Source organism: Amblyomma americanum, chromosome 1 (genome assembly GCF_052857255.1).
Source record: "Amblyomma americanum isolate KBUSLIRL-KWMA chromosome 1, ASM5285725v1, whole genome shotgun sequence".
Classification (NCBI taxonomy): Eukaryota; Metazoa; Arthropoda; class Arachnida; order Ixodida; family Ixodidae; genus Amblyomma; species Amblyomma americanum.
This window is the reverse complement of record NC_135497.1, coordinates 180,797,243-180,821,057: the sequence shown is the minus strand read 5'-3', so window position 1 is coordinate 180,821,057 and position 23,815 is coordinate 180,797,243. Positions and strand designations below refer to the sequence as shown.

The following is a 23,815-nucleotide window of genomic DNA, read 5'->3' as shown; positions in this document are numbered from 1 at the left end:
CCTGAAAAACTGCGCTTGTGTACCTTTTCCGTATCGAAAAAAGTGAAACGAGCGGCTGCATTTCATATCTTCACACTTTCTTACTAATTGACGGGGAACTCCTGCCAGATGCTTGAATTTCGGCTGACGGTGGACCGCCGACCCCTTCCGTGACAAGGCCTAGCGAGTATGCAGGATTCATGTGTGCGATTTTGGAGAGCGAATTCGCAAGTTTTTGCGCCTGAAAATAGCTGTCGAGCGTAGTTTTGGCCACAGCGCCCTCAAAGCGACGACTGCCTACATCGCAGGGTGCGATTAAAATACGGGGGAAGTGCCGATATGTGACCCAGTCTGCACAGCATGTGCTGAAGGCAGCCGGCAGCAGTCGTCAGCGTCGACTGTGGACAACAAATCAGGTTGTTTTCATGAATTCAAGTAATGTCCGAACGTATTTTTAGCTAAAGCGCTTTCAAATCAAATACTGATGACATAAGAGGAAGGAGATACAATTAGCGGGAAGCGCCGGTCCTACGTGAAGCGTTTCCCAAGGAGGCGATATAGCATCAGCGGCGCTTATTGCAGTGTTATCATAGTGTGTAAATGAGTAAAACTACAATTTGTGAGCGATACTACGTAATATTTAAGATAAAGAGAGCCCACCTTGCGTTTTATGCCAAGCAAACGAGCAGTACTGTTTGAGCACAGCTATGTAAACAACCCCAGCGCGGGGCTGCAGTTGTCGTGATCGTCGTATTCCTAGGCCACAATGAGCACGCACAGTAAATGCTAAATGATGTACTATTATTTTCATGCACACATTTAGACGGCAGGGACTGTTCATCGGTGGGGGCAGTGAAAGCATTCGAGTCGCGTAGGGTTTTGCAAGCAGCTTGGTTCATGCAAAAGGGTTCTACGAGCCAAAGGGAATGTACGTTCGACTTACAAATGCACACATGCAGCGGGGAAGGCTTCTCATTTGGCACTTTTCCCTGCTCCTTTCGTGCCTCAAGGTTACTCTAGTGCCACCTTGTGATAATTTGAGTTTAATTATCGAGCCGATGAATAGCGTACAAGAAATTGGTAGCCAGCTACCAAACGCCGCGGCTTTCACAGCGCACATTGACGAAGGCATGCACGGCACATGCCGCTTTTCACATACGGGAGGAGCACTTGACTGCTCAAAAGAAACCACACTCATAACATAAAAATAACATGCTTATGAGCGTAAATAATAAAGCAGGGGTCCATCGATTTCTGTTTCCTCAACAATCAGAAAAGGGGTGCCACGAGCAAGTCCGCTTTCTTAAGGATCACTCGGGTTGCGTACTTAGCTGACGGCTTCCGAAAAGAAAACACTGAAAATGCATTTTATTTTGATAAGCTAAAAAAATAAAACTTTTCGAGCGACCACCGTCTACGGTGTGCATGCAAGCACCTCAACAGCGTGCAGCAGATGACGCAGGGCGAGTATGCCCCTCCGACGTCAGCGATCAGAGGTTGCCAGACCAGCAAGCGGTTCGCAGAAGAAATGGAAAAAATTCGTTTTAAAAATATTTACCGTGCAGAATCAACTGAAGCTTGGGGGAATTTTAATTTAACAAGCTGAGAATTAAATGCGATAAGCAGGGTATGCGTGAAAATAGGCTGTCATGGCCCCTTAATTATTGGTGTCAAGCGTGTTCTACTCATCTAGACAATTCCAAATATCTAATTCATTTTATGATGACCTCACAACCAATTTTAATGGCTGCCATCTTGAATTAGAGAAACCGAAACTATGCTGCCATTTTGTCCCCTGACGTCATACTGGGGGGGGGTAAGGAATGGGAGGGCACAACCAATTTTAATGGCCACCATATTAGATTCGAGAAACCGAAACTATGCCGCCATGTCGTCCCCTGACGTCATATTCACATAGTTCCACCTCTATCCACCATATTGGACCGTGATGTCATCACTGGCACGTGGCAGGTGGTTGTTTCTACAATGCTATTGTAGATGGCGCTACAAGTCTCAATGTGAGATGTGCTGTTTTCTAGTTGCTGCCACAGATGGCGCTATGATCTCAGGGTAATAGCAGACCCCACAAAATCTCGAAACGTGATGACTAAGGCAGGTGGTTGTTTCTACAATGCTATTGTAGATGGCGCTACAAGTCTCAATGTGAGATGTGCTGTTTTCTAGTTGCTGCCACAGATGGCGCTATGATCTCAGGGTAATAGCAGACCCCACAAAATTTCGAAACGTGATGACTAAGAGCTAAAGCTCTTAAAATGGGCAGCAGAGCTAAGGAAAACTATGGCCTGCGTTCGTCGGCACTGATGACAATGGCTAATAACGCAGCGCGGTGCAAGATTGCGAACAACCGCGTCGGCGCACAGTTCAATGAAGTTGGAAATCGGCAGCCTCGACCACGGATTCTCGCAGCTTTCATCAACAGCGTTTATCGTGAATGACTTCAGAAAAAAAATCTGACAGGAAGGTTGCCAGCTGCTCGGTGGCATCTGTGCGTGAGCAAGCGGTGCAAACAGGAATGTACCGACCACGCGCGACGAGGCTGGCCGACAGTGGTGATTGTTGATAACGTAAGCTGATGCTATCTGGAATACGCAAAACGCTCGAAGGTCTAGGTGGCAGACTTTGAGTACAGTTGCCTGTACATAGGAAAGCGGTGTCGCAGTTAAATCAGGCGGTTATTTTTTTCCCATTGTGGCTCCAAGAAATAGAAAATGGCTTTAAGCCTATGAATTCATCAATTTATCTCAAAACTAATAGCAAATTTGAAATTAGCTAAAAAAACTGGATATGACTATGCAGTTTCATCTAGATTCAACTAAAATTAATTTAAATTATTTGATAATTAGAGTGAACTGAACTAATTATTAGTCCACACAAAAAAATGAAAGCATTTTTGAAATCTGCACAAAAAAACTGTTATAAGCATTCCATTCAGACTATATGCCTTGGGCTTATTAGCCCTTTGCAAATGTAATTGTGTAAATATTTTAAATATTTCTTGCTTTTACTCATTATATTTAGTTTTGTGTGTTTTTTGGCTTTTTCCCAAACTGTTTTGTGTTGAGTTACAAGTTTCCCTGAAGGATATCTCAGCACCTAGAGTAGTTAGAGCTATAATTCTTTATGTATTGTGAAGCTGAAAGTATAATGGATGCAATGGTAAAAACAGATTTTTTATTTCCACCTGTGAAAATTTTTTTGTTTTATCTTGAAATTCTTTATAGTCACCATGGCTGTGAGCACCAAGTTCATTGGGCTCCTTAATCTCTTATCTTAGTTCCGTTTGAAAACTGCTTCCAGCATTGCACTCCTCACAGTTTATAGTAATCTGCCTGTATATTAAAAATAAATTTCTGATGAGCTGCTTTTTCCCTACTTCTGGGCAGAAAAGAGCAATAATTTTCTGTTATTATTCTAATACCCCCGGAACTAATTGTCCTAGAAGGAAAACTGCTGTATATTTGAAATAGCAGAAAAAAAAAAACTGAACAATTCTGTGAACGTTCATCAAAATTGTTCAGTAAATAAGACCCAGAAATGCTTGGCAATACACAATACAGAAGCTGGGAACACCAGAAACCATGGTTATCATGTCCCAAAGCATTAAAATGAATGAAAATAAAGAACTGAGGGAAAAATAGCTAGTTCTGTGGGAACCAAAGCAGTGTAAATCTCTCTTACATAGTGGTTTTATAACAGATATGAGTGGCCACATGAGAAGTGTCACAAAGTTAAGAAAAGATGTACTATGCATCTCAGCTGTTTCTACTACATTTAACTTTAAATAAATTAATGCCAACATGCCTAGTTGCATAATTTGTATTACTAAGCATCTTGGGAAAGTAAACAGCTAATGTAGCGCAGAAGCCCCAACCCAACCAGAAAAAGAAAAAGTGTTTGCTCAGTACAAACATTTATAACAACAGTGATCAACCAAGAGCATACTGTGTATATGGCAGCTTTGTCACCTGTACTCGAAGGATTGAAACAATTTCTTTCCCCATTCTGAGGTGAAATGCAAAGATTTCTTATGGCTTTAGTTTCGTATGTTATGCACTCAATTTTGCAGGTCTTCTTAACTACACTACACTGGAAGCAGTGACACATCCTTCTAAATTCACCAGATACCTTGCCTCCTGAAGAGGAAGGAAATACACTATGTGCATGGAAGGGACAATGCACCATGTTGCGTCAGAATTGGCTAGACCTCTGTCTTTCATGAAAAGTTGGGTTTCTGGTATCGAACAGTGCGTGAAACATTACTAAGGACAGGCAGTACATCTGTCAAAAATATCTTAATGGTTGTAGCTTTGACAAACACGAGATAGAAGAGAGAGAGCGCATGTAAAATTCAGTGTAAACATTTATGAAACCTGACTCTCTATGATTACACTTAGCATATTATGCATGTGAATAAATTGCATGCATTATTCCCTGAGCACTACTTCGCACAAAAAAGAAAAAAAAATCTAAATTCATGACAGTGCCTGTTGAATTCACAGGTTTCAAGGTTTCAAAATGCAATGTTCATTTGACAAAAATAATTTCCCCAGACTTAGTTAACATAAGCAAAGTGCATGCATTAGAAAAACCAAGCGAATTACAGTGGAAAGCGAACCATAAACCAAAGCTTGTTCTTAATATAGAAGCCAGTCAAAAGCTGAGGAGGCAGAATTTTGCATTCATAGGCAACAGCTTACTTGGAATTTTGAAAGACTTGAGTGTTTGGTGGCAGGGGCTCCCCATTGAGGTAAAAGGTGATCTGGAATGCCTTCATGTCAAGCAAGGTACCTAGTATGTCACCTGGAAACGAAGCATGATGGTCAGTAGCCAAGTCTTCAAGACATGATAATTAAATGTCAGAGAAACACACATGAAACAAATCAGAGCTCCAGTGTACAAAACCACCACCCTATCATATGAAGACACTGAAGCAAAAAAAAAAAAAGAACTTGTGTATAATCACAGCACATAGTTGCTGTAAGCTCTGCACCAAAAATAAGAGACAAGCTATTCAGCTTTCGTGGGTATTCAACGACTATAGCACAGAAAAAAAGAAAATGCTACCACCATAAGAAAAAGTAGCATAGAGGGGTTAAGTGACTGAACCGGAAGACAAAAGTAAAAGTGGAAGTTTAATTCTAAAGCTTGGTTGTTATGTTCTGCTTGCACTCTAGGTTGAGTAAGAGGGCTGTGCATCATATCATTTGTGTGCTGATGGCAGTGATGGAACTGCCATTGAACAATCGCAAAAGCCAGAACACGACTCTTTTCCATGCTGCTTATACACCGTTTAGCGTTTACAATGCTATGGTTACAAATGTTGTCAACGTCCTTACGTGCAGTGGAAAAACAGGCTCACCAAGATATGGCCCTAAGTGATATGACAGTCTGTGAGCAGACAGCACAACCCATGCATATAATGCTTGGAGAGGAGGTGCAGTCCCCCAGTCTCCACCGTCATGTCTGAGATTGTGGACAATGCCTTAAAACGCACAACCGTGGTACTTCATCCATTGATACCGATGTCTAAGAGTGCCCCTAGTTTCTGCACTTCCTTCATTTTTTTTTTCTGTGACTGAATGTAAATCCTGCCCAACAGCCAGCTAGTTGAGGTGTGTATGATAGGAATACGGACCATTTTAGTCAAAACTGAATTTAAAAAAAAAATGAATTTGGAGCACTGTTATCTTTTTTTGGAGTGAAAGCTCCAATTCTCATATAAAAACCTTGAAGGTCATGTTCCGGCGTAGATAGGACCCTGAAGCGACCTCAATAAATAAAAAAAGCATGAAGAAAATTGTGGTGTAACTGGGAATCGAACCCGGGCCTCCGGCATGTGTGACAAGGACGTTTCCACTCTGCCACGACTGTTCAGACTCTTGGAAGTGAATGAACGCATGTCTAGTGAATGCACAGATGTCTAAGAAATGTACTTCGAGATATGTACTGAGGCATGCATGAATAATTTAATTATGAGCATGTAAATTACAGATATCCCAATTAAGTGAGTAGCGAAGTACATTTCTGGTGAATCTCCTTCGTTCATGGCGTACTGTCGTAGCGCCATCATGCGGCACTCACTAAAATTCCAACATGCAATGTACGCCGATGGTCTAGCAGATGGCGCATGTCTAGTAAATGCACATATGTCTTAGAAATGTACCTTCGAGTTATGTACTGAGGTGCTCATGAATAGTTTAATTATGAGTATGTAAATTACAGATGTTCCAATTAAGCAAGTAGCTAAGTTGTCCGGAACGCATTCAACGTTACAGACGCCAAGCCACGTCTACTTGCCTCCGATACACCATAGCTTTCGTTCTCTAACCAGGTTCAATAGTAGTTAAATCACAGCTAATTTTTTTTAGTTTACACTGAAAAATTCAACCTCTATTCACAGTCTACATGACTTGGGCTAACCTAATCACAAAAAGAACATTTGCATTTATTCCAGCTGCCATAATACTCTGGTGTATCCGTGAAAAAATGCATCACATGAAGCCCTTAAGGTGGTAGCATGTGAAAAATTAATAATGCAAGCTCCCAATGCCTCAAGAATAAAAAAAAAATGGAGGAAGGTAGTACTGAAGATGATAGTCCTCACGTGAGCTTACCTGGTTTCCAGCAAGGGTGGCTGTGGCTTTGGCTCAAGGCATTATACCAGATAAGCTGCCGGCAACCATCATAGGCTATAGAGAACTCATCATCACCAATTCCATAGCCTTCCTGCACAGACAATTTCAAAGATACAGGACTTTCATATGAGTAAGACCAAAGTGCTAACAAATGCAGGGCTGTGACTGGTTCACAGAAATATGTTCATCTTCTAAAGTGTTGCAAACAATTAGAGAGGTGAAAAAAATTTTTTTTAAACTACTTCATTGCTCTCAGCAGACACACACTGATGCAATTACAGTAACAGCTTTATCTAATTTCATGTTTCATGCACACATCTTCCCAACTTGTTGGAAATGCATAAGGATGCGATGCTAATGGCAGTGAGAGCTGTAACGCTGAAAGGATATGAGCTATAGCAAATCACCTCGATCTCATTTAGCTCTGTAATGCCCTACTCGTCACGTATGATCTAAACCGCACAAATGTTGACAAAATCCCATCATGGTATTCCCAACATATAAAGCTAAGTGAATGTGTCGACTTCCAGATATATAGAAGGAATACTCCAAGTCCACATGGTTCAAAAACTAACCCTTCTGGCAAGAAAACCTAAAATTTAAATGGGTCCACTGCTGTCAGCAGGCAGTGGAATGATTTTGAATTTTGATATTTATCGCATGTGGATGAGCATATGGGCACAGTTGCACCATTTTTGGATGTTTAAAAATTAGTCTAATTTTCTCGAGTTTTTCATACCGTGGTACTATTTTTTCTGTCAGTTTGCTGGCTCTTTTATGCTTCTGTCATGTAGGGGCCAGAAACAAAGTACTGGAAGTTTAGACCTGCTATTCCACACTCTTACTGCCTGTCATTACTGACACCAAGATACAATGAATTTGCCAGAGCTCCAATGGTGGTATATACTCAGTCACTTAACTTCATTTTATGGTTTTATAGGATTTAACATCCCAAAGCGACTCAGGCTATGAAGGATGCCGTAGTGGAGGGATCCGGATAATTTCGATCATCTGCGGTTTTTTAACCTGCACTAATATTGCATAGTACAAAGGCCTTTAGCATCTTGCCTCCATTGAAATAACAGCCGTGACTGGGATCGAACCCGCGTCCTTCAGGTCAGCAGCTGAGCACCATAACCAATAAGCCACCGCGGCGGCTCACTTAATTTGAACTGCTGGTTTACTCAAACTGATATTTTGGTCCCGTGAACATCAAGCGTAATATCATTAAGCAGGTTTTTGATGATTCGAACTATGACTAATTTGAACAAATTTGCAGTCTTTTTTTAGTTCAAATTATCAAGAGTAGACTGTGTACACAGTATATAGAAAGAAGTGAATGTACTGCTTCCCAACTTTCTTTCACTTCTTGAGAACGCGTCTTCCCGAACCATCAGTTCTCGGGAACACCTGTCTTCCACATTCCTTTCCACCCCCTCCTTCCTTTCATGCTTTCTCTGAACTCGCCCCCATGTCTTCCGCATTCCTTTATTATTTTTTTTCTACTGGTACTTTGTTCTGCAATGCTGACTAATCCCTTATCTGAGTTTTTCAGATCAACACAGCCAGTTCTACTAAGCCACCTGTTGCAGCTGGACACACAGCCTTTCAAGACCACGCTCGTTATATCTCCACCCTCTGCACCCCCGGATTCCTTTCTGCTGAGCTGGCCTTTTTCTTTTCACAGTTTTGCAGGTCAAGTGGTTAATCAACTTTAGCAGCCATCATGCCTGGACAAGATTCACCTTCCCCATCCTAACACCGTTCCCACTTCACACCCTCCTCCCTCTTATCGGGCATTCTGCCTCGGAGGGACGACTCCATTTAAACCCTGCCAATGATGACCGCTTTTCCCAGACGAAGACAAGTCCTCTTGTCAAAATGTTGGCAAGCATCCTGAGGTTTTCCCTCCCCAGTTCACTTTGTGATTATCAAGAACCATCTGACCAACCTCTCTCTACCATGGACTAAGAGAAAAACAGCCGTTATGCCAATTTTTCTAAAATGCCTCAGCCCAACTGCCAAGTGACCAAAAAAGTCCACATGACAGAAGTCAGAAAACGTTTTAAAGAGTTAAAAGTGAGGACAGCGATAGGGCTCTACTTATGGAAAATTTATTTTGAGCGGAAGCGGACCCACCCTAGCAAGAAATTTTACATTGCAACACCATGCTGAACACCCTTTTTTTCAACCATAAAAGTCCCAAGAAATACACGGTTCGAATGGGACCACATCCCCCCACCCCCCAACCACCCCCTTCAAGAATAATCCATTAGTCAGCCCCTGCTTTGTTGGGTGGTCCCCAGCTAATTTTCATGCTGTATTTTCCCAAATGAGGTGCTCTTTCTTACAGCAGTTTCTAGAACACATGTGCATATGCACATGCATTCTGTGCATGTGCCTGGTCATGCATACACACACGTGTGTTCCATGCAGACAGTCTCTCACACATGGCTGTGTGAGCGATCAGGTGCACAAGAAACGCCCGTCACCGCAGAGAGGTTTCAAGTCCTGCCCTCATCTAACTACCTTGTGGACAACAGCTGACAGTTCATCAATAATTTTGCAGTGAAATTGTGACACCATGCTGCTACTTTCACAAACTATTAACCCGTTCACTTCCAAAGAGCAATTTGCCATCTGGTGGAAAAAGGTTTGCTATCAGTATATAATAACAGATGGTGCACGTAGTTCTTTGGTTTTGGTTAGTAGTTTCTATGAGAGAGAGCAGTAGTTGTCCACTAAATTCGGAAATATTCACGGGGAGAAATTTTTTTTTCAGCCTGCCAATTGATTTTCAAGTTGCACATGACGACATGGAGAGGCAAGAGTCTCACAGGTACTGAACTGAAATTGAGGCACTTCTGTTTGCCAGTGGCGATGCTACAGACTACAATAATCCAGAAGTTCTAGACAACTTGCAAAGCAGTGATTGTGACAGTGATTCATTTGGTCAGGATCTGGGCTTGGACTCCAAGTATAACTCTTCAGATGTCGATTCAGGACCACCTTTGAAAGCACCAATGCATAGATACGCTGCAGAATTTTTTTTTATGCGATGAATTAACTATTTAAAACAGCTATGTACTCTACCTGAAAACAGCTGGAAAAAAATTTGACATGCGGACTGGAAGGTTGATCTCATTGAACAGACCGTTGAAAAGAACGTGTTGCCTGGATACAAACACAGAGGCAAAACAGCTGCAGCTCTAACTCCAATGCATTTAGAGGCATTGCCACACAATGCCATGAACCAGAACTCATCACACAGATGAGTTGTCTGCAAAGTTCAGGGCAAAAGAAGCAAGAGTCATTGGGAGTGCTAAAATGCAACATAGCACTTCACATGCCTGAATGTTTAAGATTTTTCCCCACACGAAAGCATTTCTAGATTCCCGAGGTGTGCGCATATTCCCAGAGCTAAATAAAATAAAAATTGTTCTGCTGCAACATTTGTAGCGCAAGCTGTTGCCGATTCTTTTCAGCGACCTGGGTAGTGCTGCACTCTCAAAAAGGTAGCGCAGGATGCTGTGCAGAGAACGTAGACGAAACGGCGGAAGTGAATGGGTTAAAAGGGGCATTTGTAATATCTAAGGCAGCACGTTTCAGTTGCCAAAGGATGGTTAATATTTTCAGAAAGTAATGTAAGCATAGCCATCAAGAAACGGGGCTGAAACTTACCCACCAGCATTTGCTTACACTACAGCTTTTTTCATGGCAGCAGTGATTACTGGCGGGAAACTTTACGTTCAACTTAACTAGAACGAAACACTGGGAAAATACAGAGCGAACTCAGTGCTTAGTCGTTAGCTACTTCTCTGCATTTGTCGTTCTGCTGTTCTTTCATTAACGCTCCACAGAAGGTTAATTAAATTAACCCAATGACTCATTTAATTGGGCTTCATTCAAGGTAAAATGCTCATGGCCATTGGAAGGAATACAGTATTTTCTGGTCTATAAATTGTGACTGTGTATAAGTTGCACGCCCCTGCAAACTGCAGTTTTTCTGAACAAAAAAAAATCAGACAGTTGCACTAATGTATAAGATGCACCCATTTGGTAAGAGGTATAAAAACGCACTGAGGATAACTTTGTCAGAGAGTGCACCAAATGTACATGCTTGCGACAGCTGCTGTGTGCAAACAACGATCCTCATGCTCTGACAAATGCTTTTTTTGTTATCTTCATTGATTGCAGTGTTCTCATGGGGTTGTGCCAGTCTCAGATAATTTTTTCACTCATGCACACAACTTGAATTTTGCATCGTAGCTTCTCCTCACAGACAGCTTCACGTTGAGCAAGAACAACACACAATGCGTGCAAAGCCTTGCAGGGGCGACACCAAAATCCCAACTTTAGAAAATACGGCTGGGAAGCTGGACTGAATACGGCGGCCGCAGCCGTATCCAGTCCATCTGTGGCGAGATATTAAAATGTGGATAATGTGATCCACATTCTGCTACTGTGATCTGCTTCTATCTGATCATGCCAGATGGCCCCATGGAGAGCACACCTTCCACTGCACAGGCGGAGCTAAGTCTCTCCAGAAGCGGATCAAGATAACGCGACGCGGATCGAGCTGCGCTAATAACATTCACATAACTAAGGGATCGAGCTGCACTAATAACATTCACATAACTAAGTTTTCTTCTCTTTTACACATTGATTTTCTTTTCAAAGTTACTCATCATGGCATGCGGTGGCGCATTATTTTTCGCCATATATAAGTCACACTGCTGTAAAAGACACACCAACGAAAATTCCAGAAAAAAAAATCGCGACTTATATACCAGAAAATACGGCAATTCATTCAAGGAATAACGCTCCTAAGGCAAGCAGTCCATACCAGTTTCAATTTCTCTTCAAGGCTGGAGAGCTGATGAAAGCTGAACAAGCACTAGTACTCTCTTATATATGTTCACACAGCCCTGCAGAACAAAACAAAATTTCAACCTCTCAAGAGGGTCAAGGTCACAAAAGTATATGCAGCACAGTCCATACAAACCAACAACAGAGCCTTGCTTCAGTAACTACCATATGTAGGCTCTGACATCTAATGCATTTATTCATTTCTGTAAAACTTCCAATTGACTGAAAAAAAAAACAAACTGAACCACTGAAGTACTTTGGTAGGGTCCTTTTAGTTTCACAGAAAGCCTGATCAGTTAGTTATCTCTGTGAGAAGTGCAAATATAAAAGCAGAAACCATTAAACCATTGGCTGGAACTTCATTTCTTGAGCAGCAATTTCACACAAACTGAATGTCTTAAAGAATACAAATAAAGCACAAGTTGAACATGACAAAACAAGTATGCACACCAAAGCTATGCTTACATGATTGAGAAACTTGCTCTCCCGGGTGGCCCAGCCAATTTGCATTACGCCTGAAGTGACAATTAAGGCCTCATAATACCACACGCCAGAGTCTACTTGAAAGGTGCACCGTACACTCTCGAAAGAAGATGCATCACATCGTGCCTTGAGGGGGGGAGGAAAGGAGGGGTGAAATAAAACAATAATGTAGTTAAGGGCACCACAATTCATTGGCGAGTTTATTTAGCTGAACCTAACAGCTCCTGTAGTGAATGTAGCTTAACCATGTGCGGTCAGACACTTCTATCTCTTGAAGTATTAAAGACAGTGCTATAAGCAATTACAACAAGAAGTGTTTATTTCTGCAATGCTGTTGCCTTGCCGAAATGAATCCTCCAGCAAGATACTAGCAAAGCGTAACTAAGGAGAGTAAAGTTGTATGCCAGTTGGTAGGCACTCTAAAAATAGAAAAGGATCAAATTCAAAGAGCTTAAATGAAATCACATGAGACCCACCCAATGACACACGAAACTCAAGCATTTCTTATATATCGGGCCCCAGATGATTTTACAACTTACAAGCTTACAAACGGTTTATGAACATGTATTTCACTAAACCCTTTTCCCTTTTCCAAGAAGCATGAATCAGGCTATTTTTATACTGCATCTGAAATTACGAGTAAAATATTTTTTGTCCACACACACTGTTCACGTTTCATTTCGGCCAGAGTCTATGAGAAACTAAACAATGGTCCCCAAAGGTTTCTGTTCATCACAGAATTCCAGCCAACAGAGTTTGCTGAAAGGAAGTATACTTTTTTTTCCCATTTTCTTTCCCATTAATTGCAAATTTACAGCAGATACTTTCTTTGCCCTTCACAGTTCTCCACTCTTAATAATATGCAAAGAAGTCTTCCATCTGAAAAGTAAACAATAGTGCACATGCACAGTTCACTATTCATGCATTGTTTGGTAAGGCATCATACTACCAATAACAGGAATATTTTATAGCAAAAGCTGTCACTGGTACATCTCCTACTGCAGTATGGCTTCACTCCGCTATCATTTGACCACCTTATGCACGTAGCCTGTGCCTTGTGGAATCGTTGTGGTCATCAGGTGGGACACGTGGCAGTAAGCCACTGCCAAATGCTTTGAAACACTTCTCCCACGCTGCACGTAGGCAGGAGGTCAGCATCCGCACACATGCAGTGAGGTGAACACAGGGAATATGTGCTCAGGACGCTGCCCGCACACGTGCTGCCGAATAACATCTGCACGCCTGTGCCCACTTCTGCGCAGGTGTTATTAGTAGTTATAAGGAAGGAAATCTGTGGCTGCTATCTTACTGTGGGAGGACAGCTGGACCATGCCATGAAGGAAAGGGTTAGGGAAGGGGTGAAAGGCATAGAGATTTAAAAAAAAACAAAACAGATTTATGCTAGCACTCGCTGAATTTTGCAACTGAGCAGCATAGTGTAAGTGTAGTCAATTTTTTTTAATCAAAACAATTTTGTAAAGCTGATCACATAAAACACAGTATGGGATGATTCAACATGACAAAATATGTGACCATATGAGGCAAAAACTTTAATTACTACGGTCGTCAGACATCTAGGTTTTTCAAACTTACTATTGATCGTACTATGATGAGGCGTTGGATTTTTCAGTTGAAAATAAAATAAAAAAGGTGATTCAGTATGCAGAGTTCGATGTTCAAAATTCGGTTTTAACCGAAAAAGGTCAGTTTCCCCGAAAGGTAGACATAACCATTAACCTAACTTTACACCTCCATATCAGCAGTCACAACCTCCCTGTCCAGCCAGATAAGAGCTGTTTCAAGACAAAGTGTGCAACCTTCCCACCTTCCCTGCACCACACTTCGCCCTTACCCTCACCCACCCTAGTACCTCCTCCTCAGCGACTGCCTGTATAATCCCTGACAATGACGGCCGCAATTCTCAAAATGAAGACGAGTCCTTGTAGAAATAGCTGTAGAAAGAATGGTCAACAGGCTGAGGCCTTCATCCCACCCTTTGTACACGTTTGTGCTAACCAGCAGTACAAGCTGTAGTGGAATGAGGATTTTGAAGCCATTTCCAAGAAAGGTCAAGAAGATCGTACACTACTTTTGTTTACATGGCTCGGTAAAAGTTCTATGGACAAAGAATGTATCTGTCAGTAGGACAGCGATATGGCTGTGTAACAGAAACTAACAATGCACTGTGATTACGAGAGAAAGCTTCACAATAAAAGGAACTAGAAAATCTTCAGGCAGAATTTGAGGTGTTGCTTTAAATGATGGTGAAATGAGTGTGGCCCCTCGCGAGGTGCTACATACCTATTGTCAAGAGATTCATTGCTCAATTGATATTCAACGATATCTATGCAGTACCACTGTTATGGTAGTAAATGAAATGACAATGGTGTGTGCATGTGTGTGCATGTGAAATTTACTTTGCATTGCATATTCTGTGTCAAATACAGGGAAATGATTTCTCAAGTTGCTATAGTACAATGCTTATGCTTCTTTGCCATTCATTGTGTATGCTTCTGCATATGTTGTTGCTGCCATACCTTGCGTTAAAAGGCGGTTGTCTTCGCACTTGCGTTAGTTTGATGGTTTACAAATGGTTTCTGGCCTACATGTGTAACACCAAAATGACTATATATCGGGATACATGAAAGCATGAACACGAGAGTAAAGGAGAAGATACGAGTGCAGTGCATGAGACCTAAAGAGAGGATGAGGAAGTGACGTGCAAGGGGGTCGTGAGATCACTTTTTGTCAGTCACCACTTCATAATACTGTGCAGTACCAGTAACAGCTGTCACTGTAAAACAGCCCTGACTATGATGCACCACAAAATCACTACTACTACTACCACTACAGTAGAACCCCACTGTTGCGTTTTTCACGGGACCACGGTAAAAAATACGTACCAGCCGGGAAATGCAATAACTGGGAAGTGGGCGCGAAAAAAATGCACATACTATCCACTCCCCCCCCTTTTACTTCTAGTAAGACCAGCAGTTGCCACCGCTTACATGTTCTAAATGCCCTGCAATGGCTTTCCCTCCGGCTGAGTGACTGAGCGGCAGCTTCCGTGCCTCCCTCCGACTGAAGGAAGGCAGTAGCGAAGACGGAGGAAGTGCCAGTGAAATTTGGACACGTGTGCACTGTCTTAGCAGCATGCAGCCGCTTTAATCCAACACAGAGGAGGTGCGCGACGCGACTGGCCGGCCAAATTCTGGCTCTGCTTCGCGATTCATAATTCATATGGGCAGTGGGGAGCAGCCTAGAGGGATCTGGATGAGCAAAGTGACTGGGCTGCAGAGGCAGAGTAGGAAGGATCGAAAAAGAAAGAAGGGGTCGAAGCAATACCCCGTGGTGTTGGCCAGAAGGTCTGCTGACATGCTGGAGAAGTGAGGTTGCACCAGTCTCAGCACAGCGAAGAAAAAAAAGAAGAAAAGAGGGGAAAACAGAACAGGCGCACGAAAGGAAGGGAGATAAGAGAGAAAAGGAACCCAAAGAAAGGAAACAAACACAGAAAGTTGACAGCGGGCTACACCATATGCATGCCATCTAAGGTGCAGTGCCGCCACATCTCCTGGTGGGACAGGGACAGAAGGTACCGGCCAAATGAACACGGAGCTGCGTCGCCGCACGGCCTCTCAAAGGCGTGACCTAGGCGCAGTTGACCTTGCTGAGAGAGGAATTCCATCACCTGTGTGAATACCACTTATGCTGCAGATGACAATGAAAGGGCGGATGACAGAAATATGCCTTTGAGCCAACTCGCACAACTGTATCTCATACAGCACTGCCGGTGCGACATTTGCTGCGGCAAAGTTTCGTTTTCACGCTTTCAGTCATTTGTGTTTGCACCGCAGGGGTAGTAGGCCTACACCAACAGGTGCTGTACGAGATTCATGTTGCCTGTAAGAGTGGGTGCAACACACTAAAAGCCGCCTGACGCAATGGTGCCCAAGCGCTGATGGAGTCCCGCTTTGGATGGTCTGTCGTCGCCATTCTGCGCACGCTAAACGTAGATTGTCAAAATGTCAGCATGAGGTAAAGCCCTATTGCCAAGTGACATTCATGACGCAGCATGCAGGAATGCTGCCACAGTTGTGATGCAACAGCCAAGTCTGTATTGCAAGGGTTCTACTGGAACTTGGATGGGACTTGCTCACCACGAAAACGTAGTAGCCAGGAAAACATAGAATCCAGGAATGCAACAGCAGGGTTCTATTGAACTACCATCACCACCATGCTACTGAAAATCCTCCCAAAGCATTTTCTCATATTTTATAGTAAGCATGAGGAGGCCACAGGATGGTGTGAATCCGCTCTTAACTCCCACAGAGCATCTTTATCTTATACTACCTTTCCATTGTTATTTCATGGTCTAGATCCAAAGGAACAGAAAGAGTTCTTACTATCTGATAATTTCAAACAAAATGATAGCAAGGTATAACTATATCATGAAACAAACAAAAGAGGGAATACCAACAATTTAAAAGCATGAATTCAAGCACTTTTGTCATGAACAATCAAAATGTCTAAAAAAAAAAAAGACAGTGCAAGTGTAACAGTGGCATTCCCTCACCACGAGACCATTTGAAGAGATTTTAAGATACTCGCTGACGTCGTTGCTGTTGAGCATGGCGTTAATGTTGGTTCGATCTGTGACTTCGTATGTGTAACGGCGCCCCTGCAAACAATATAGGCTGCACATTATATCCCGCATCAAAATACATTACAGTAGATCTAATGATACAAATCTCACAGGGTCGCGAAAAATATTTGTATCATCCAAAAACAAACAAATCTATATGCAGAAGCACGGGAAGTGCATTCACGCAGATCTCTTTGTGGCTGACAGGATTTATTTACAGCCGCGCGCCACCACTCACTGCTCACGGTGTGCACCGCACAACTGGCGATCACGGTATCGGCGATGTACAGCCATCCACAAAAGGTAGTGGGATGTGGATTCTCAGAAAAAAAATTTATTTCTGTGCTGCCTCGCTAGCCAGTCAGCTGGTATCCACGTTCTAGAGGATGGAGCACATGCCTCCTAATGCTTCCGTACATTTAATTAATCTGCTTTGCCTGATTGCACAGAAATAAATTTTATGCTATGAATCAGCATTCCGTAAGCTTTTTGTGCATGGCTGTACGGGCGGCACTCCACCGCCCAGTGCCCGCAGTGTGTACTGCATGATGATCACGGCGTTTGTGCTGCGAGGGCAGTACTTAGAGCTTGAGAGTGTGGTTGCAGCTCTCTCGTTTGTAATATGTGCAGTGGCATGGTGGGGTGTTCGAAACAGTAAATTCTGACCATTGCGCACAATGTACTATGCACTTTGGCCAGGGAAATTTACAAATTCCTATCAGCCATGATCATATCATCAAGATTCTACTGTATTATACAAAACACACATATCTCATGTTTTCTTCTGTACATGCTCTGCAGCAGAAAATAAACTATGCCAGATGCGATTTCTTTATACTCCTTACCTGCAGCACTTTAACATTAAACCCCAATCAGAGCTAAAATAAGCATTCAAAACATAAAATGCGTAGCTGCCCCAGTAGCAGTCAATGTTGCATGCAACACTGATGACACAAGGCATGATGGCATCAGAGCAAGGGTGATAGACAAGAGGTCATGATTTGGAACCTCAGGCCATTTCAAATGCAGTGTAACAAAACCTTCAGTCATCGGTCATCAGCAGCACGAAAAAGTATGTGCAAAACTGCAATTTGCTACAGCTCTTCCTTAGTTTTTATTCAGAAAGGATGAAAACACCAGAACTTAAACTCTAAATGAGTACATGGGATCATCTGATAGGCATAATATATAGGATAAACTCAAGAAGGGTTTCTGGCAGGCTAGTTGGTGCTTCTCGTTCACGATTAAACTGTGCGAAAGAAACAGGGACAAGGGCAAGAAAACACGTACACACACAGAGCGCAGTGTATGTACGTATTTTCTTGCCTTTGTCCCTGTTTCTTTCGCGCAGTTTAATCATGAATATATAGGATGAAGAGAGAAAAACATTTTTAACAACACCAAGTTCAGTGCCTGCTACTACTACACCTCACTACCCCCCGCCCCCCAAGTCACCTTAATAAAAAAATGAAATATTAAATGTTTCACTAATCATCAAACCTATTAACAAGCAAACAGCAGGCATGATATTAAACATAACACAACTTATTCAAGATCCATTAATCATGACAGAGAAAAATAAAGAAAAACACAACCACATAGAGTATCATATTTTAACACATATCAAATGAAAGAGACAGCTCACCTCCAGGATGACTTTAGGCATAATCACATGTGAGAAAAAAAAAAGTAAATTATTAGAACCCATTCACAGACTCACAGAATCAGATGTAACAAGAAATACTTGAATTCACTTTAAATGTATACACTGTATATCACTGTGTGCTTCACATGCTACAATGCCAGACAGGAGCAGAATGATACACTATGGGTTGTATTCAATGCATGAAAATAACTCAGCATATTTTAAAGATCATGTGAGCAATGCATAGTTTCTGAGACTCTAAATAAATGAAAACACTTAGAAAAAAGCTAAAATATCAGGTGTCGTGAAGAACCAATCTAGTCTGCCATCTCCTATGCTCCATCTGATGTACTGCTCAAGGAAAATCATGCAAAAGAAACACAAAAAAGGCACTCTTCTTTCTGCAAGCAGGCTTTTAATACTATTTTTTAATAACATTCTTTACAATGCAACAATGCTACAATCTGAGCTCACAGAGGGGGTATACAAGGAAGCATGGATGCAGCAAAGCAAAATAGAGCAAAGAAGAATAGTTTTGCTGCATTTATATTTGTAATGAATCATAGCACTGACTATAAACAATCAATCAGCTTTATACCTCATTCAATGTGAAACACTGTTCTGTGCACAGCTATGCAAAGATGTACTGTCAGCTAATGCATGTATACTGAGTTAGTCCAGTGTGTTTATGGGAATACCCCTAGGTAGAGAATATTTGAATTAAGGAAGTAGTTACTCATTAGCTATTATCCAAGCATAGGCATACAACTACAAAGGAAAGCTATTCAGCTTTCTCAGAAACTTTGCAACTGGAAATTAAAAAAGAAAAACATGCAGAATTTTCTTTCAACCGCAAAGTTCCCAAGAAATTTGCACAACTTTCCTCTGTAGGCATATATGCCTGTGTTTGGTTGACGCTAATGAGTAAATACTTTATTATTTCATATCTACTCCACTTCCGGCAATTCTACTAAGATTCTACTAAACATACTGGAGTCATAGCTATGGCACTCTGCTACTTTTGTGAATCATGTAACTGCATGTCCTTTGCCATGTAATAATGATAAGTGTATGATGCTCTACTGTGACTACCTCAAAACTTTGGCACACAACACCATTATGCGAGAGCGTTTTTTCTTATGACATTAACAGGCTAAAATGCAAACTTAAGACACTGCATGCTGCTACCAATTACTGCATTCCTTTGTCATCAGCTCAATGATCACACATTTCTTTGATTTATTTTCAAGCAAAACCAGAGGGTGTTTATCAGTTTATTTTCAAAACAAATACAAACTTTTTATTTCCAACTCCTGTTTATGACAAAGGAAGATGTGGGCTTGTTCGTATGTTCACAGGCATTATTATGTTTAGGGCTTTCAGAGAAATCTGAATGCAGAAATATAGAGAACACAGCCAAATTTTATTGTCGATAATTATTGGGAACAGGATTTTAACAGGCTACTATAGCACATGCATATCTGCCAATGCTATGTTCAGTGGTCATAGCACGCTCTTTTTAAATAATACCATGAAACACTGACGATTCTTTTAGCCTTAACAACTGCACATGCGGAAGTGAGCGAGCACGTTGAGAAGCAACTCGGCGTGCAGTCCAGAGCATGCAGAACTGCAGGGTTTCTATGATTTATTTGAGAGCATACACCAGGTTAACTGAAAACTCTGCTGCCAGTAAGACATTAAAGAGACCTCCTCGTATATTAAAAGAAACCAAGCGCTCATAAGTACCACAAGCTCCTGGATATTTCCTCTTTAGAGTGAGGGTTATTATGATTTTCGCATCGTCACAAAATGACTTGCCACTACACTGAATGTCATACATATCATCCCACATCTCAGAAAATGCAAGGTGTAGCTCTCTGAAGGCTGCAGTGCGGTCAAAATATACTTCCTCATCAACCATGTCAAGCATGTCGCCGAGAAGTGTGAAAACGTGTAACTATTGGCTTGGCATTGCCTGCATTCTCACTGCACTGCCAGCACTAAAAATTTTGAAAACAAACATGATTTTGCAACAATTTAAACAGTGAGCATTTTTCTAATCTTAGAGCACTAGATGAAATCTAAGGTCTGACGAAATCTCGTCTGGTCGGGAAGTAAGTAACTCATTTCAACAGAAAAAAAAGGCAGACGCTGACCAAAGGTTTTTGTCAAAACAGACGTTTCGGCTTCCATACGGAAGCCTTGTTCACTGACCAAAGGTTTTTGTCAAAACAGACGTTTCGGCTTCTATACGAAAGCCTTGTTCACTGAACAAGTGAACAAGGCTTCCGTATGGAAGCCGAAATGTCTGTTTTGACAAAAACCTTTGGTCGGCGTCTGCCTTTTTTTTCTGTTGAAATGAGTTACTTAGAGCACTAGTTTGAAGACACTGAACCCTGCATATCATACAGCCTACGAGAGTGAAGGCAAAATTCGCGGCCCGTCCTTTAAAGCTAGGTAGGAGAGCTCCAATGGTCCCATTAGGGGAGATGATTGACAGCACCTAAGAGAGACGATTGACGGCATAGCCTAGGAAATTTTGAAGTAAACATGGGTTCTAGCAAGGTGCTAGCATATGCACTATATCATGCCTTATTTTAGAGACAGCCAACTGTTCATCACAAAAATTTACAATAGACATCTAAGAAAGGAAAGATTCCTATAATAAGTTTTACGCAAGGCTTAAAACACACATAAATCTGAAGTATTAACCTGACACAAAATAGGTAAAACTGAAATTAGTCATGCCTGGTCATGCTTTTGAACACATCTGGACATAATGCCAGGATATTCTTCATTTCCACGTCAACACAGAGAAAGAGTGATCAGGAAAGACAAAAAATGTATGGACTGCCTTCATTATCGAGTTCGTGCAATGTTTCTACTGCGACTCTCCAAGCATGCCACGAACGTACTGAATAATGGCAGGTACTAAGAGTTGTTGGAACTGCTTTGCTGGTGGTGTGAGCCAGATCTCCTAGGATGCAGAGGGTGGGGGTGGGGGGAGTTGTGGAATGTTTTCGCAGCTCTCAAGGATAGCTGTCCTTTTCTAGTGTAATTGTTTGCAACTCGCACAAGTCATAAGATTCTGGCCAGACAGTGGGAGGCCCCAGGTTTATATGAGCACCATGGTTCCCACTGTTCAGATGTACTTGCTGTCCCCAGTGTGGGGGTTACCTGTTAAATACACACCACACAAAGTGGGAGTGCCTCCACACATGAATACTAATATCCAACATTTTCCATGGTCCTCAAAACTGAAGAGCCAACTCGCACCACGCACAACTCTGACAGATCTCACTGCTGCTCCTTATCTAGCACATACATGATATGCTAGAAACATGACTGGAACTTCAGACTGGGCAGAGGGAACTGTCTCAAAACTGATGAAAGGCAGTTTTACTAAAAGCCCAAACGAGAGATCTATTGTGGCAGTGTGTGGGAAAAGTGATGATGGTTAATGTTTCAGCTACCATAGCAGAGGGTACTCTTTTATGCAGAGTAGAGTGAACGCGTATGTGGCTTGGGACTGCTGTGCAGAACTACTCAGGGAGATAGCTTGCATCAGCATATATTTCATTTGTGTCCAGGGGTTTGTCTTGCTTGGTAAGGTGCTTAATATGGCCTTTTCTGTGATTATGGTGGGACTTTCGAGATATAATTTTTGGTATAGGGAGAACATGTAGATGTGGTAGTCAGTCCTACATGTGGGTTAGTAGTATGGGGGCAGCTATGAGGTATAGCAGTGTTGGTGATGAAGCATTTGACCGCCTCAACACGATGCAGCCAGATGTTGCCATTCAGTGTGACAACAAATGGCAATGCACTCATCTAAAGCACTACGCGAGCCCGATAAGGCTAATACGTGGTTGAGAGGGAATCTCAGGACAACCAGAGTTAAGGTATGAGTTATGAGGTACCATTTCCAGTTTTGAGGTTTTGCGGTTTCTGGTCTTGAAGGAAACATAGAAATAGTAAAATGAGTGTATGCTTCATTACTGTTTAATTAGAAATGCGCGAATTAGTCCACCAAACGAACACTACCATAGCTTAGTTTTGTACAACTGGGCCCATGCAATACTCACAGAGGTTATCCAGGCACCACTGGGCACAAAAGCCAACCTGGCGCTCCACAAAATCCTCACTACTGACCCAGGGCTCCATTTTGGCCAGTGGGTTCTCCCGTAGGCTTGCCAGACGCTTTTCCAGCGTCACTTTGTTCTCGCCTGCATTTCATTGCATGCACAACTGCAGCTCTCATTTCCAACAGAACACTTTTACCAACGAATCTTCCAGCTAAATATGATTTTTATTCATTTGCATGAAAGGTGTCTGAGGCTAAAAGCTGTAATGTGCACAGCATTATCAAGGCCACAGGCTTAAGCCAGCAGCTGGTCGATTTTAAAAGTCAGCTGAACATGCTTGAATGTTTTCCTTTGTGCAATTCACAAACACGTGAAAACACGCAGGTTTTGAAACATAATGTACAATAAAAGACAGTGCAGTAGTAACATGAGCATTCAAAAGCAAATCAATTAAGGGCACTAGGTAGGCCCTATATTTCCCATGAACACACTTTGAAGCATAATTAAGACCTGTTTTCTCCAAAACTATTACATATAACTAATTAGGTCTTTTTTATTTTACTCAGTATCTTGTCTTCATTTAACTGAAGTGCAATTATTTGTTCGCATCAAATTTTGTTTTGTAACTTTCGTCCCAAAACAAAACTCTTCTAGAAAAAAAAAACTATTGTGTAGACGTGCACTATTTTATAGTTCAGTATCTTTGCATCTCTATACAGATGAAGCTGGGGAAAAAAAATCAGCCTTCCATCTTTTTTATATTTTTCTAATAATGGGTCTAATGTAACAAAAGAGCACACTTTCAGATATTTTTTGCCAGAAACAACAAGCATTGAAACAACTGTGTCACCACGAGCCATGTTATCAGTACAAGAGTCAATTTTTCGCTTCTTTGCCAGTCCATTTTGCTCCTCTGGCCTTTTTTTGTGATCTGTTCTGCATCTTGACTGGCAAAGTAATTTCTACAACCAGCGCCCCGGCAACACCTCACATGTCTTCAAAATATTAATTCAAGCCATGGTGTCATCACTTAAAGCTGCATCTACCTGGCCATTTGGAGTATGCCCATTCCAAGGAATACATTCTTTGGTGCACACTCTCGTATGATATGATTAAAGCACTCATTGCAGGATTTTGAGCTCGCCAGGGAGATATTTTCGAAGCTCTAGCAGAGTTAGTTGCTTGAAAATAGGCTTCTGGCATGAAGAGCAGTTCCAGACAAGGAATGCGTGCGCAAAAAGCTAATTCGTCATCTGGCTTTTGCTGGAGGCACACCATGCATCGGGACCTTTCAAACAAAGCCTATGACATGGGTCGCTATCAGTAGCTAACACATGGAAATATACATGGCCCACACAGCCTTACACATGCTTTCAAAGTCTGCAACATTCATCCCAATGGCTAAGCCATAATAGGTTATTCTGAAAATGATCACAAAGGATGGCAGCAATAG

General features: G+C 41.9%; 1 protein-coding gene across 1 annotated transcript in view; it reads right to left on the bottom strand.

Moving 5' to 3' along the window:
* The window catches only part of LOC144114278 (RING finger and SPRY domain-containing protein 1-like), a 71,901-nt gene that overhangs the window by 7,658 nt on the left and 40,428 nt on the right, over positions 1-23,815 (bottom strand). Inside the window, exons 7-12 of the mRNA XM_077647901.1 lie at positions 22,363-22,503; positions 18,275-18,285; positions 16,561-16,665; positions 11,970-12,113; positions 6,615-6,726; positions 4,698-4,800 (exon numbers count right to left, since the gene is read on the bottom strand). Of these exons, the coding sequence (XP_077504027.1) occupies positions 4,698-4,800; positions 6,615-6,726; positions 11,970-12,113; positions 16,561-16,665; positions 18,275-18,285; positions 22,363-22,503 (616 nt within the window). The remainder of the gene's footprint in view (positions 1-4,697; positions 4,801-6,614; positions 6,727-11,969; positions 12,114-16,560; positions 16,666-18,274; positions 18,286-22,362; positions 22,504-23,815) is intronic.